The sequence below is a fragment of the Meles meles genome, chromosome 4, assembly GCF_922984935.1.
Source record: "Meles meles chromosome 4, mMelMel3.1 paternal haplotype, whole genome shotgun sequence".
In the NCBI taxonomy this organism is placed as follows: Eukaryota; Metazoa; Chordata; class Mammalia; order Carnivora; family Mustelidae; genus Meles; species Meles meles.
Window position 1 is genome coordinate 138,151,675 of NC_060069.1, and position 14,824 is coordinate 138,166,498.

At 38.1% G+C, this 14,824-nt stretch overlaps 1 protein-coding gene across 2 annotated transcripts in view; it reads left to right on the forward strand.

Annotated features, from left to right (window-relative positions):
* CXADR (CXADR Ig-like cell adhesion molecule) overlaps positions 1–14,725 on the forward strand; it is a 55,789-nt gene extending 41,064 nt beyond the window's left edge. For both annotated transcript variants that reach the window (XM_046001463.1, XM_046001464.1), the window contains exon 8: positions 14,365–14,725. In XM_046001463.1, the coding sequence (XP_045857419.1) occupies positions 14,365–14,406 (42 nt within the window). In that variant the 3' untranslated portion in view covers positions 14,407–14,725. The remainder of the gene's footprint in view (positions 1–14,364) is intronic.
* The last annotated feature ends 99 nt before the right edge of the window (positions 14,726–14,824 follow it).

The following is a 14,824-nucleotide window of genomic DNA, read 5'->3' on the forward strand; positions in this document are numbered from 1 at the left end:
ACCGGGGTGGCTCAGTGGGTTAAAGCCTCTGCCTTCGGCTCGGGTCATGATCCCAGGGTACTGGGACGGGCCTGCATCGGGCTCTCCACTCAGCGGGGAGCCTGCTTCCTCCTCTCTCTCTGCCTGCCTCTCGGCCTACTTGAGATCTCTGTCTGTCAAATAAATAAATAAAAATCTTAAAAAAAAAAAAAATACTACATCCTGGGGGATGCTGGATGGTTCTAAGAGTGAAACTACCGAGTAAAATTAAATGCCTTTAATTGAGACCATATTTTAACCTTGTAGCTCTAAAGGCCAGATCATATTTCTGGTTAATTAAGTGCCAGATGGCAAAACTGATGAAATTGAGATAAGATTGAATATAAAATAATTTGTTTTTAGATAAAAATGGTCTAGCTTTAAGGCTAAGGTGTAATCAAATGTAATTTCTAAATGTAATAAAGGCAGCAGTGAAAAGATCATGAAGCCAGTCCTGGGAACTCAGATCAGTTTTTCATGCTGGTGTTTCTGAAATCGAAATCAAGTGTGATGTGTTGTTTTGTTACTTAAGTGATTTTTCTAAATTTGATAACTATTTATAGAAAAAGTTGTTGCAGGGAAAAAAAAAAAAAAACTCTAGAGTGATTGAAGAACCAAGAAGTAAATTTCAGGAAAAGGTCCTTGATGCATCAGTTTGCTTCTCGTTTCACTAGTGAGCTGTGAAAATTCCAACTAATGGAGAATGAGAAAGGGGGGAGAAGATGCAGGAAATTAGAAGTAAAAACCAATCCTCTTGACCTGATATGAAAGATCTTTCCAGGTCCATTCCATGTCTCTGTGTTTTATTTTCTCCATGCCTTCAGGTGTGCCTTTATGCCGTAGCCATGCTCGATAGCTAAGGGGCCACAGTTTCATACCTTTGTGAGTGTGTAATTTGTTAAGCCAGAGAACAGCCCCACCTTGCTTACCTGCCCTGCAAGTGTAAGTTCAGTCGTTTTTCCTGATTTCCACCCCTGCCCCTCACTTATAAATTAGGGGTGCATATGGGCCCTCAACATACCCAGTAAAGTCTTTTAGGGCCCAAATCCTTTGCATTCCAGTTGTTTAACCTGCTTAATATGCCCCTTCACAAGTTTGAAGTGGATTTACTCCCCTCTCCTCAGTGCCTAACTTTCACTTGCATATTGCTCAATAAATGTTGAGTGAATTTTTAAAAAGGAAACTGAGCCCTGGGGCAAGTCTGCATTGATCCTACGTTCCACAAGACAGCTGCCCTGGTCGCTTCCAAAAAGACCATGTCTGGAGAGAAAGGTGGAGTGAGTATGTTTGGGGAGAGGAAAGTGCACGCGACTCAAAAAGTTACCTTGCACGGGGGTGCCTGAGTGGCTCTGTTGGTTACATGTCAGACTCTTGGTTTCGGCTCAGGTCATGATCTCACAGCTGTTGTGGGATCGAGCCCGGTGTCAGGCTCTGTGCTCAGTGCAGAGTCTGCTTCAGATTCTCTCTCCCCCCTCCCCTGCTCCTCCCACTCTAGGAAATAAATAAAATCTTTTTAAAAAGTTAACTTGCACAAACACAGAAGGGGGTGACCTGATAGAATAGGAGCAAACCTGGAGAAGTAGAGAAGCATTTTAGAAGGAAACTTGTAAAACCCTGCTGAGAGATGCTGAGTAGTCTGGAATGAAGTTAGTGACCGTTTTCTCTCCAAGGTTATTTTGATGATTACTTATGGGAACCTCTGAATTGTCAGGAAACCCTTTGCAGATGACTGGTTTCCATGCTAAGTCATTAATGGTGGTATGGTTTTTTTCCTGGGTTTCACAAACTTCCAGAAATATTGGAGTGTGCCTTTAGAGAGGCCAAAAAACTTACATGCTTATTATCATTGCCTACTTGTGGTATACTAATATTTCTTGGTATCCGAATTCAGGGAGATCTACTTAGATAACTAAGTTACCATTTCTTAGAAGATTTTAAGACCCCATCCCCCCCCCCCCCAAAAAGAATGTCAACCCTTCAGGTCTTTTAAAATAGTCCTCTGAAATGACTAGTCATTTATCATTCATTTCTGTGTATGTATTAGTTTGTTAGGGCTGCCCATAACAAAGTGGCACAGACTGGGTTAAACAAATTTATTGTCTCACATCCTGGAGGCTAGATGTCTGAGATTTGGGCATTGGCAAGACTGACCTCTTTTGCTTTCAGGGGAAGATCTGTCCAGGTCACTGTCCTTAGTTTGTAAGGACAAACTTTGGCTGTCTTCTCTTTGTGTCTCTTTACATCCTTTCCTCTATGCCCACCCTGTTGACCTGATTTTAACTAACTGTAACTACAAGGATCTATTTCCAAATAAAGTTATATTCTAGGGTGCTGTGGACTAGGACTGCAACCTAGTTTTGAGGGCACACAATTCAACCGACATCAGTAATAATGATTGGAAATTATAAAGAAGAACAAATGAAATAGTGAAAGTGGGCGTGGAACACATGCCCAGTTTCTTTGCTTAATTTTTAGTGGCATAATAGAAATATCAGCACCTAAATAACCGTGTCAGCATTATTTAATGCTTGTCCATCTCCCCCCTCACTTCCCCCAGAAGTGTACTATTTCAAATATGTATACAGATATGTGTCTGTATCAAATATGGAGTGACCACATGCGCTATTAACCTCATATCTTGGTTTTGTTTCTGTTTTTTTGTCACGGGAGAAAGTAGTTGATGACGTGGTTACGGATTTGGCTTTTCTTATGAGTCTTGCTGACAAGATGATACTGTTTTTCTGGAGAAATAGTTTTTAACCTCAGGAAGACGTGAGGAGGTGATATGGACCACTTTGGCAGGGGACCGGGCGGGGAGTAGGGGTGCGTGGAGAATCTACGTTATTGTGGAAGCAGATTCATGGTCGTGGCTCTACACTCACCCATGATCTAGACGAGAGTTGATTAAAACTCTTCATGTCTAGGTGAAATTTCTTAAAGCATTTTGGCTCACTCTCTTGCTCCAAAGCTTTCCTGGACAACCTCTAACTTCAAAGTTCAAACTCCAGCCTGATTTTAGACTTTCACAACTGGCCTTCTACTGCCATACTTCTGTGCTTACACTTGCATACATTGATTTGCTTTTTAAATAAAGTTTTATATGAAATTTTTATTTTATTTTTTAAAGATTTTATTTATTTGACATAGTCAGAGATAGCGAGAGAGAGAGAGAGAGCAGGAACAGGGAGGAGAGGGAGAAGCAGACTCCCCACTGAGCAGGGAGCCCCACGAAGGGCTCTTGATCCCAGGACCCTGAGATCTTGATGTGAGCCGAAGGCAACCACCCAACCAGCTGCCCAGGTGCCCCTACATGAAATTTTTAATTTAATAGATCCTCTCAGATTATTCTGCCTCTCTTATCTTTTGTGTATCTACCAACCTAGAACCCTCATCTTCAAAACTGTATGTTGCATCATAGTGATACAGTGTAACTTAACCAGTCTCCAACTGAGGACTATTTAAATTGATACCATCCTTTTGATATAAGGAGTAAAATTATAAGCAGTATATTTATATATACATTGTTTTGCAGTGTATGACTCTATCCTTAAGGTAAATGTCTAGAGGAGGAGATGCTGAGTAAAAAATATTCTGTTAGCTATTACTAAAATACCTTCTTGTTACAGCGGCTTATGCTTGCAACAAATGAGAGTGCTTATCTTGGCCCAAATCCTCGCTCATACTCTTAATCTAATTTTTTGATCTTCCCGATTTCTGAGAAGAAAGTTATCTCATGCTTTAAAATTTTATTTCTATTTATGCACGTGATTATCTTTTCCTATGTTTAAAAGCCCTCTGTACTTTGTAGAACTGTGTTCATATGCTTTGCTCATTTTTCTTTTGTATTATTTTGCTAATTTGGCAGAGTTCTTAAACATTAAATATTAATAAAATTAGCCCTTGATGATACGATTTTGGGGGGGGCGGGGGCCAGGTTACCCTTTGTCTTTCACTCTGTTTATGGTCTTACCCTTTTCTTTTTTTTTTTTTTTTTTTTTTTTTAAAGATTTTATTTATTTATTTGACGGAGAGAGAGATCACAAGCAGGCAGAGAGGCAGGCAGAGAGAGAGGAGGAAGCAGGCTCCCTGTGGAGCAGAGAGCCTGATGCGGGGCTCGATCCCAGGACCCTGAGATCATGACCTGAGCCGAAGGCAGCGGCTTAATCCACTGAGCCACCCAGGCGCCCCGGTCTTACCCTTTTCTGATCATGTAATCCTAACCCTTCCTAAACCATCCTCCCTGAACCATTCTTCTGATTCAACCTGACTTCTCCCTAAGCCAAGGGTCACTTGTCTTTCCACATTTATCTCCTCTCCTTAAGCAGATGTCAGGCCTTTCAGAGGTGGAACATCTTTACCTCCAAATGATCAACACATAGATTCTCGGTAATCTCTGTTGATGAGGATAATTACAGCAGTTCTGGGTGTGTTGGCATCAAGTCATTGCCACACATACTCCATCACAGTGTGTTTTTTTCTCAGTTTATCTGTGTTTCTTCGAGTTGCTGGTGTTTGGGCTCACAGCAGTTTCATGGAGTCAGCACAAAACTACATTCATGAAGAAAATGAGTTATCTGGCACTTGGAAAGAAGAGTTGTCTAGGCCCTGGGTTAGGTCAGCTGTCACTATTCCAAGTTGAATGTTGGCTGCTGGCACTGTGCTCTTTTAATGTTGCTAAGTAGGACATTTTCCCTCTCACGTAGTCCCAGAACTGTCAACAGTGAGAACATTTCTAGGGAACAGTAGAATGACCTTGCAATTTTCTTTTTTAAGATTTATGTATTCATTTTAGAGAGAGCACGAGGTGGGGAGAGTAGAGGAAGCAGGAAGCCTGATACGCAGCTCAACCTCACAACCCTGAGGTCATGACCTGAACAGAAATCAAGAGTCAGACCCTTAACTGAGCCACCCAGGCGTCCCTGACCTGGCAAGTCTAAGAGGAAAGTGTGGTTATAGAAGATCCCAATGATTGACCCCAGAACCTGTTGGAAAAATCGCAGTCCTCTGACATTCGGCCTCCACTAGTCTTTTGATCTAACAAGAATGGGATGTTTTATGTGTTCACAGAAACACAGAACACAAAGTAAAATAATTACATGGAAAATAATCTACTTTGCCAATTTAAAGATACTATGTGCTATGCCCAGGATGGGGTAGAGATATACACTGGATAGTAGCCAACAGGGCTGGTAGCATGTTTATGTAGGTTTGATTTAAACTTTTTGCAATATGGGCAAAAGATTTGTGATTTAGTTAATTGACATGGCAGTTTGTTTTGTAAAAACAAAACAACCCAAAATGTCCATAGGCTATATTATCTAGTTCAGCATTATTTTATGAAAAAACCGAGATTCAGAAAGGTTTCAGTTCCCCCAAGTCACATAGGTAGAAACGAAATCCAGGTCTCCTGACTCCTGGTCTAGTATTTTTCTAAGAACCTCCGGTGCTTGGCAATCTGGGCCCTGTGAGAACCATCTGAAAGGAAAGAAAAAAGAAGAGTGTGCGTCTCTCTCTCATTACTCACTGCTCCCAGCAACATCAAGCAGGCAGAAGGCCAGTGGCAAAGAGCAGACTCTGGCCTAACGAGCCTTTCTGTCCCTTCCTAAACATGGATCTCAGGGCAGGTGCCCAGGGCCCTGGGCACACTGAGCATTAACAGATGCACTCTTCTTCCAGATGGAGTGAAGCTCCCTCTGGGGGTTACGACTGAAGCACGCATTGTTCGTAACAAGCCCGTTTATGCTAATGTTACATTGCTGATTGCATAATTGAAGTAAATTGTACATATCAGCTGTACCAGATATGGTGGAGACAACTTATTTAAGGAAATGATTCTGTTGGCACATAGCTTCAAACTATGTTTTCTTTCAACTACAGAGAAACTAGACTTTCAATTAGGGTCAGTATATTATAGATGTAGGTTATAGGAGAAAGAAAACATAACTCCTAGCGATAGACCCATGTAAATATTTTTTTAAGATTGTATTTGAAAGGAGCACCTGGGTGGCTCAGTGGGTTAAGCCTCTGCCTTCAGCTCAGATCATGATCTCAGGGTCCTGGGATCGAGCCCCGCATTGGGCTCTCTGCTCAGCGGGGAGCCTGCTTCCTCCTCTCTCTGCCTGCCTCTCTGCTTACTCGTGATCTCTCTCTGTCAAATAAATAAATCTTTAAAAAAAAAAAAAAAAAGATTGTATTTGAAAGAGAGCATGAGTGGGGGGTGGGGCTGGAGGGGGAGGTGCAGACAGAGAGGGAGAAGCAGGCTCCCTACTGAGCAGGGAGTCCAACGGGGGGGTAGGGGGTGGAAGGGTGGAGGAATGGGGGGCTCCATTGCAGGACTCGGATCATGACCTGAGTGGAAGTCAGATGCTTAACCCACTGAGCCATCGGATGCCCAACAGACCGATATTCTAAGAAAAATTCCTAACTACATAAATTTGGTGACAAAGTATATTGACATATTTTAAGCATTTTAAAATATATAAAGGATACACTATTTTTAATGGTTTTCCACTTAAAACTTTTTGATTGGCACTCCTAATTGTGTCAAGGGAGAGAGATTTTGTTGTAAATCTGAATGCCAAATCCCTGTCAGATCCTGTATTTTAACTTTTTGTGTATTCCCTCTCAGATTTCACAGTATCAAGCATCACAAACGGTATCTTCAAAATTTTTTAACTGTTACTCTCAATATCAGATTTTAAACATGGTCTGTCTTATCCCTGGGAAACATGAAATAGATTTCACTTAGGTGACAAAACTAAATTTCACATTTTTCATGTTCCAGTAATTTTAGATAAGTTTCAAGAATTTTAAATACTTTCATTTTTAATCAGTAAATTTAATTTCACTTCTTTAGTAGAAGTGCTTGATGGATGATATATAAGATGCAAAAACAATTTTTTTTCTACTGAATTTAGCGAAACAATCACAGGCTTATTACTTATTAACTCTAAAAATCATCTATCCATTTCCTATATGAATTCAGAAAGTTAGCAGTTCTGGCACATGATCAAATTAAGCTCTAGGCCAAAGGTGGGGTTTGAACTCAGCACCTGGAGATAAGAGTCGCAGGATCCACCAATTGAGCCAGGCAGGTGCCCTTCAACTTGTCCATTTATTCCTAAACTTGAAAGGAATACTCTGCTACACCAAAGCCCACTCCAACAAAGCTGGTATATATTTAGATATATGACTGAAGACATTTCCAAAAGAGATCTGTAGTTTAACATCTAATGATAAAGATCGGTTGAGTCACATACATGTGAATGCCATGAAACCACTAAAAATAACGTTTTAGAAAAAAAAATACATAGGGGCGCCTGGGTGGCTCAGTGAAGGTCATGATCCCAGGGTCCTGGGATCGAGCCCCGCATCGGGCTTTCTGCTTGGCAGGGAGCCTGCTTCCTCCTCTCTCTCTCTCTGCCTGCCTCTCTCCCTACTTGTGATCTCTATCTGTCAAATAAATAAATAAAATCTTTAAAAAAAAATACATAAGAAATGTTTCGTATTTTCAAATTGTGTGACCATAAAATGATACAATACAACAGTATTGGAATATACAAAGTAAAAGCTCCTTTTTTAAAACATCCCCATCTATTAAAATATTAATATTGGTTAACTCTGTGGGAGGATTATAGGTGATTCATGCTGTTTCTCTGTGCTTTTAGGTTTTTTTTTCTTAAATGTATATTACTTTTGTTAACAGAAAAATAATTCTAATAAAGAAATGTATGAATAAGTGTCATACTTAGAAGTCCCCATTAGCAATGACAATTCTACATGAGGATCCATAGGAAAAACAGTGGTTTAACTTGAAAAAACTTAAAAAGTTTAAAATAATTAAAAACTTATAATAATTAAAAAACAAAACTAGGCAGTAGAGCTTTTCATGGAAAAGGGAGATGAACTACGAATACAGCCTTCCACTTCGAAGTTGGAAAAGAATATCTGATGCCCTCTTGTGGCCAATAACTTTAATAAGGTAGTTTTTCTTTTTCATTCAAATCAGTCTAAGAAAATAACACCAAAATGTCTATTCAGTTGCTTTCTAAATGACAAATAATGCTCACATACTATTCTTAACAACCTAGTCTATTTTCCCAACATGTGTCCTGGAGTTATACTACCAGGATTTGAAGCCCTGACAATTTAGGTCACCTGGGGCAACATACTGGAATACTCTCAAGACAGTTTCCTCATGTGTAAGATGAGAAGAGTAAAACATACGTAGGTTTATCTTAGAATGGACTGGTAGTACCTGTCAGACAATATGGTGAGCATCTTCCCACGAGTAGACACAAATCGTTCTCTTACTGGTCACATGTTCTTACGTAGTATGAACTATGATCTTTTTTTATTATGGCAAACGCTGCTTGCTGCATCAATTGTACATTTTTATACATTTGCAAAAGTATTTCCATAGGTTATCTTCTAGGTATGTAGAGTTTGAATTATGGGGTTAAGAGAATATATGCATTAAAAACCATTGACAGTATCAAATTGTCTTCTACAAAGAATGCAAACCACAGTCTTTCCTGTGTTTGTCAACGTGATAGACGAAAAATGGTATTTCATGGATTCAACTTACGTTTCCCTTGTCATTAGTGTTCCATTAGCACATTTTCTGTTTTTAGCCATTTGCATCTCTTTACATTTATTTAGCTCTGCTAAATAATTATATGTAGGGGTACCTGAGTGGCTCAGTTGGTTGGGGGACTTCGGCTCAGGTCGTGATCCTGGAGCCCTGGGATGGAGTCCCCCATCAGGCTCCCTGCTCACAGGGAGTCTGCCTCTCCCTCTGACCTTCCCCTTCTCATGCTCTCTCTCTCTCTCTCTCTCTCATTCTCTCCCTCTCAAATAAATAAAATCTTTTTAAAAATTCATTAATTAATTACATGTAGGAGCTTTTCATATTCTCAGAGTAGTAATTCATTTTCTTTTAAACGTGCTCTAGGGGGCGCCTGGGTGGCTCAGTGGGTTAAGCCTCTGCCTTCGACTCAGGTCATGACCCCAGGGTCCTGAGATCCAGCCCCGCATGGGGCTTTCTGCACAGCAGGGAGCCTGCTTCCCGCCCCCCCTCCCCCTGCTACCCCCCTGCCTCTGCCTACTTGTGATCTCTCTCTATGTCAAGTAAATAAAATCTTTAAAAATATAAAGAAAAATAAACATGCTATGGAAATTTTCTCTTTGGAGTTACTTTTAGTTTTATGATGCCTTTTATATGCAGCTTACTTTTTAATTCCAAATCACCAACGTTCCTGTTAAAATTGGGGAAAGTTTCCTAAGCTAAAATTAGTAAATATCTCCCTTTATATTTTATATTACTACTTTTACAGTTTCATAATTAACATTTTAACCTATCTGGACTGTATTTTTATAGCTTAGGGTAGGAATTTAGTTTTTAAAAAATGCATACATTGGTGTCTGGCTGGCTCAGTCAGAAAAACATGTGACTCTTGATCCTGGGTTGTGAGTTTGAGCCCCATGGGTGTGGAGATTATTTAAAAAAAAAAAAAAAACTTTGGGGTGCCTGGGTGACTCAGTCAGTTAAGCCTCCGCCTTCAGCTCAGGTCCTGATCCCAGGATCTTGGGATCTAGCCCTGTGTCTGGCTTCCTGCTCCACCATGAGTCTGCTTGTCCCTCGCCCTCTGTCCTGCTCATGTGCTCTGTCCCTCTCTCAAATAAACAAAATCTTTGAAAATAAATAAATAAATAGAAAACTTTTGACTTAAAAAAATTTTTTTAATGCATAGCCAAATAGTTCACTATTAATTTTGTATTAGTGAATTATTTTCAATTTGAAAAGTCACATTCACCATATATTAAACTTTTGTTCCTGGTTGTGCTCTTATAATTCTGTTTCACGGTTCATTGTTCAGTCTTATACTTTTGAGTATATATTGAGAAATCATGTAAAAGAAAAAATTGAATACTCCCTGTCCATTGTTCTTTAAAAAAATAATTCTTGGCTATTTTTGAGAATTATTCTTCTTTGTAAACTTAAAATCAGGGTTTCATGTTTGATTACAATTTTATCAGACTTTTAATTATGATTTATATTGACTTTACATATTAACTTGAAAAGTGAAGTTTCCATAATGTTGAGTCAATTTAGAAATACAGCATATTCTTCTCATTGGTTTTCTTTTTGTAAATTTTTATAAATTCTTCTCCATTTGACTGACTCACTCCTTTCTGTTGTTAATTTCCAGGTATTTAGTACTGTTTCTTATAGAGGTTCTCTCCGACAAAGCAGTATTTAAAATTTTTCTTATGAAATTAGTATTAGTTACATATACTGGGAACAGTGGAGGAAAAGTATATAAAACTACCACTCTATTACATGCATTTATTATTTTGGAATATTTCCAAAATAGACACAGTATGATCAACAAACAAAATTTTTAACCACACTGCAATCCTTTAATTCAGAAATGTAATAGACTGCCCATGAAACATACATGCAATTTGGTTATCAATGATATATTTGTATTTGCTAAAAATAAATCCACCAAACTTGTCTTAAATTAAGTACTCATAAAAAATGTTTTGTCGCTCTGCCTCTCTAGTTACAAAATAATAGTGCTCAGTATAAAGCCTTTTTTTAAAAAAAAGATTTTATTTATTTTATTTGACTGACAGATCACAAGTAGGCAGAGAGGTAGGCGGGGGGGGGGGGGGGGGGGGCGGGGGGGGGGAAGCAGGTTCCCTGCTGAGCATAGAGCCGGATGTGGGACTCAATCTCAGGACCCTGGGACCATGACCTGAGCGGAAGGCAGAGGCTTTAACCTACTGAGCCAGCCGGGCACCCTCAGTATAAAAGTCTAAAAACTGAAATGTACAACCTAGAAAAATAAAGTTCTCTGTATCTGACCCTTTGCCCTGCCTCTGAGATCACTAGCTACTGTCAATTTGGTATTTTTTTCTAGATAGTTTTTGGCACCATCATAGAACTATTTTTCTTCTCCAACTTGCATTTATTTCCCATTTTCAATTTTATTCTCTGTCATTACAATTTTTTTTTAGTAGCTACATGGTATTTTCCACAGTATTTTCTTGAGTAGATGTTCAGATTTTACTTAACTGTTTACTTGTTGGTTGCTTGGAGTTTCGTTGTTTTGGCCACTCACAATTTTGCAATAAATACTTTTACATAAGTCATGGCCCCCTTGTTTGAGTATTTCTGAAGACAGATTCCTAGAAGTACAGTTTCTTGGTCAAAAGGTACGCACATTTACATTTTTAACTGCCCTTCAAAAATGGTGGCACTTAAAAGCCAAGTTATGGATGTCTACATCTAATCCTTGGCATTTTCAAGACCTGTGAAATTTAAGCAAGGCTCCAATTACTAACTTATGGGAGTTATTTCTGTAACAAGTCACTCCTTTGAGGGTAAAAACAATGAAGTTTAGTACTTCTATCTGTGTTGATCATGTGCTTTAAGGAAAAACATCAAACCACCCTAATTGCAGTGGTGTATTTGCTACAAGTACTAATGGTGAATTTGCTTCTGACACGGATTTGATGGGGTTTTCATGTCATTCCATATGTTATCCTTTAAATTATGTGAAAGAACAAAGGAATCTGGAAGGTGCCTAATGCTGTAATTTGGGAAACAGACCATACTTTCTGTGGTGAATAAAGTGTGTACATTTTTAACAGGAATCACCTTAGCCTTTTCTTGAATTAGTGCTTGCATGACAATGTCCCAGTATAATAAGCCGATGTTCCATCAGTAATTGTAGGGATATTGTGTTTCCCTTCAGACCTCAGTATTACTGCCTTTCACAACTGGAATGCAGACTCCAGAGAGTATTATGAGAACACTGAATTCCATGTTAACTCACCAAATACTTGATAACTAAAAGAAGTTTATCACAGGCTTTAACTGTGATTAACTTGGGCCTTAATAATACCATTACTTCTCTATGTGTGATCTTTCCCCTGGACCTATCGTTGGTACAGTTCATTTTGTCATCTCAGTCCTGTCAAGTGCGCTGTATTTACTACTGCAAATTGATTTATAGTTCAAGCAAATAAAACGTTATTAGTCCCTTTTCAGAAACATCTGAATAGTTTGTAAAAAGAACTTTGTCAAGGCTTTATTGTTAATCAGCAGATATTTTAATGTCTTGTGTCCTTACTTGTTTAATCTAATCTTTGCATGTTACTCTTTTTCAAATCTTGGCTTGATACTAAACCCCCTCACAGTATTTTAAGTAATGAACTGAACCAACGTACCATCAACCATGGGCTTTACAAAACCCAGGTTGGTTTGAGTCAAGATTTCATTTCTTTTTAAACTCCTCTGAGAGTCCTTACCTAAATTGGGGTAATAATGGTACCTACCTCATGGGGTTATGAGGATTAAATAAGTTATTGGCACATAGATGTGAAAATTTTTATAACTTACATAATGTTACCTGTAAAATGGACAGAATGGCTGCTCTGGCAAAGGAAATGTAAACACATGGTAGTGTTTAAGTTTTGCTTCTTTCCAATCATCAAATAAGAAATCACTTTCACAGTGATAGTTGAGTAGAAATCAACATAAATACTTTATTAATCTTAGATTGAAATCATTAAGTTTGCTTAAAAGTTAAATATATTAAGATAAATATTACACTGAAAAACTGGAAATAAGCACTTTAGTATTGATATGATAGAACTTACCAAAAAGCATTTGTATTTCTTAACTATTAAAATTTTCATGTCCAAGTTTAATCTCTGAATTCAGAGCTTTGCAGTTATACCACAAATATAAGATGGAGAATTAAAACAAATTATCATCATTCAGTCAAAAATCAGTTCTGTTTGAAATAGCCTGAAAAGGAACCTGAAATTATGCAGCAATATTGTCTTCATTAGAGCAGCCCTACATTGTCTAAGGGAGACAGACTTGGAGATGTCCTAGAATCCTAAATACCATTAAGAGTTTGACAAATGGGGCGCCTGGGTGGCTCAGTGGGTTAAGCCGCTGCCTTCGGCTCAGGTCATGATCTCAGGGTCCTGGGATCGAGTCCCGCATCGGGCTCTCTGCTCAGCAGTGAGCCTGCTTCCCTCTCTCTGCCTGCCTCTCTGTCTACTTGTGATCTCTCTTTGTCAAATAAATAAATAAAATCTTAAAAAAAAAAAAAAGTTTTTTTGACAAATGGGGCGCCTGGGTGGCTCAGTCATTAACCATCTGCCTTTGGCTCAGGTCATGATCCCAGGGTCCTGAGATGGAGCCCCATATCAGGCTTCCTGCTCGGCAGGAAGCCTGCTTCTCCCTCTTCCACTCCCCCTGCTTGTGTTCCCTCTCTCACTGTGTCTCCCTCTTTCAAATGAATAAATAAAACCTTAAAAAAAAGTTTGGCAAAATTGTACCCCATGCTTACTAGACTTAATTTAGGACTGATAGAAAGATGGATTGGAAAAGCTGTATCAATGAGTTTTCTTTTGCTTTAAATAACTTTTCTAACAAGGTGGAAGGCTGGATAGTCAATCAAAGGGCAAAATCTAAAGGAAATATGTCTAATACACAGTCAAATGTGAAATTAGTCTTTTTCCCAAGGCACTCAGCCATTTAGCTGTCAGCACTACTGAATAAGAGATTTAGGTTTTATAGTAATCAAATGTGGAAAGAAAAATCTGGTTACTAGATGTGTGCCAAAAATACTTCCCTTCTTGACAGTATGGCTATTATGCTTCTAATTTTTCCAACAAGCTTCTAACTACAACATGAGCAAACTAAAAGAACAAATGCTGACTCCATGATAAAAATACTTGAAACCTGCCACCTTTACAACTGCACACAATCTGTCATTACACAAAACTCTCAACATGTTAAAAACATTTTCAAACTTAAATAAAACTAATCTTCCTGTGATGCCAGTTACCCCTAGAAAAATATGCTTGTTTGGATAGACATTCATTATATATTTCAAGAAAAAGGATTATCATGGTTTGAAATATATTAAAAGATACATGTAGTTTATCAAAGATATTAAAACTAGAAAAAAATTATTAAAACTAGAAAAAAGTCTTTAAGGTTTAAAAAGTTTCTTACTGAGGTTGCAAATTTAAATTCCACATATTCTCAAACCTTTGGGCTATATGCATCCTTATGATTTGTGCACTTCTCTGGTACTCTATAAATAGAATTTATCAGAAAAAATGACAACAGAAATATTTGGAATAGCCAAGGCCTTCTAATGACTTATTAGGGAGCTGTGATTTTTCTGACAAGTCAAATAACTTATGACTAGAATAAAGATATGGGTAACAGGAAAAAGTATCTTCTTTTTTAAAAAATTTGATATGGGGGGAAAAATCCAAATTCTTACATCTCTTTCTCTCTTTTTGTAGTTCAAGTATGCTTACAAGACTGATGGCATTACGGTGGTATAAATATGAAGGACTACTGAAGAATCTGAATGAAGTACTGTACTATTTGGCTTTATTTCAGACATCTATTAAAGACTTCCTCATATGTTGGAAAAAAACACAAGAATAGAAATGTAAGAACATTTCTGCTTTATGCAGTGGCATTAGGAATGTAAGTCAGATGCCATATCAAAATTGATACAGGCTAAATTCTTAGGAAAATCCTATCTATAGCAACTTTGATGGCTAAAAGATGTTTTATTTTATCTACATTTTCAATTAGTACTACTAATAAACTATAGATTTTTATATGCACATTTTGATACGGCGGACTTGGGGAAAGTTATGGTTAATAAAAAGTTGATTTTTTTAAAGAAAAGTTTGAATTTTTTTTCTTTGCTTAATATTCAAACACATTAAAGTGAAGTAACTCCCCCCTTTG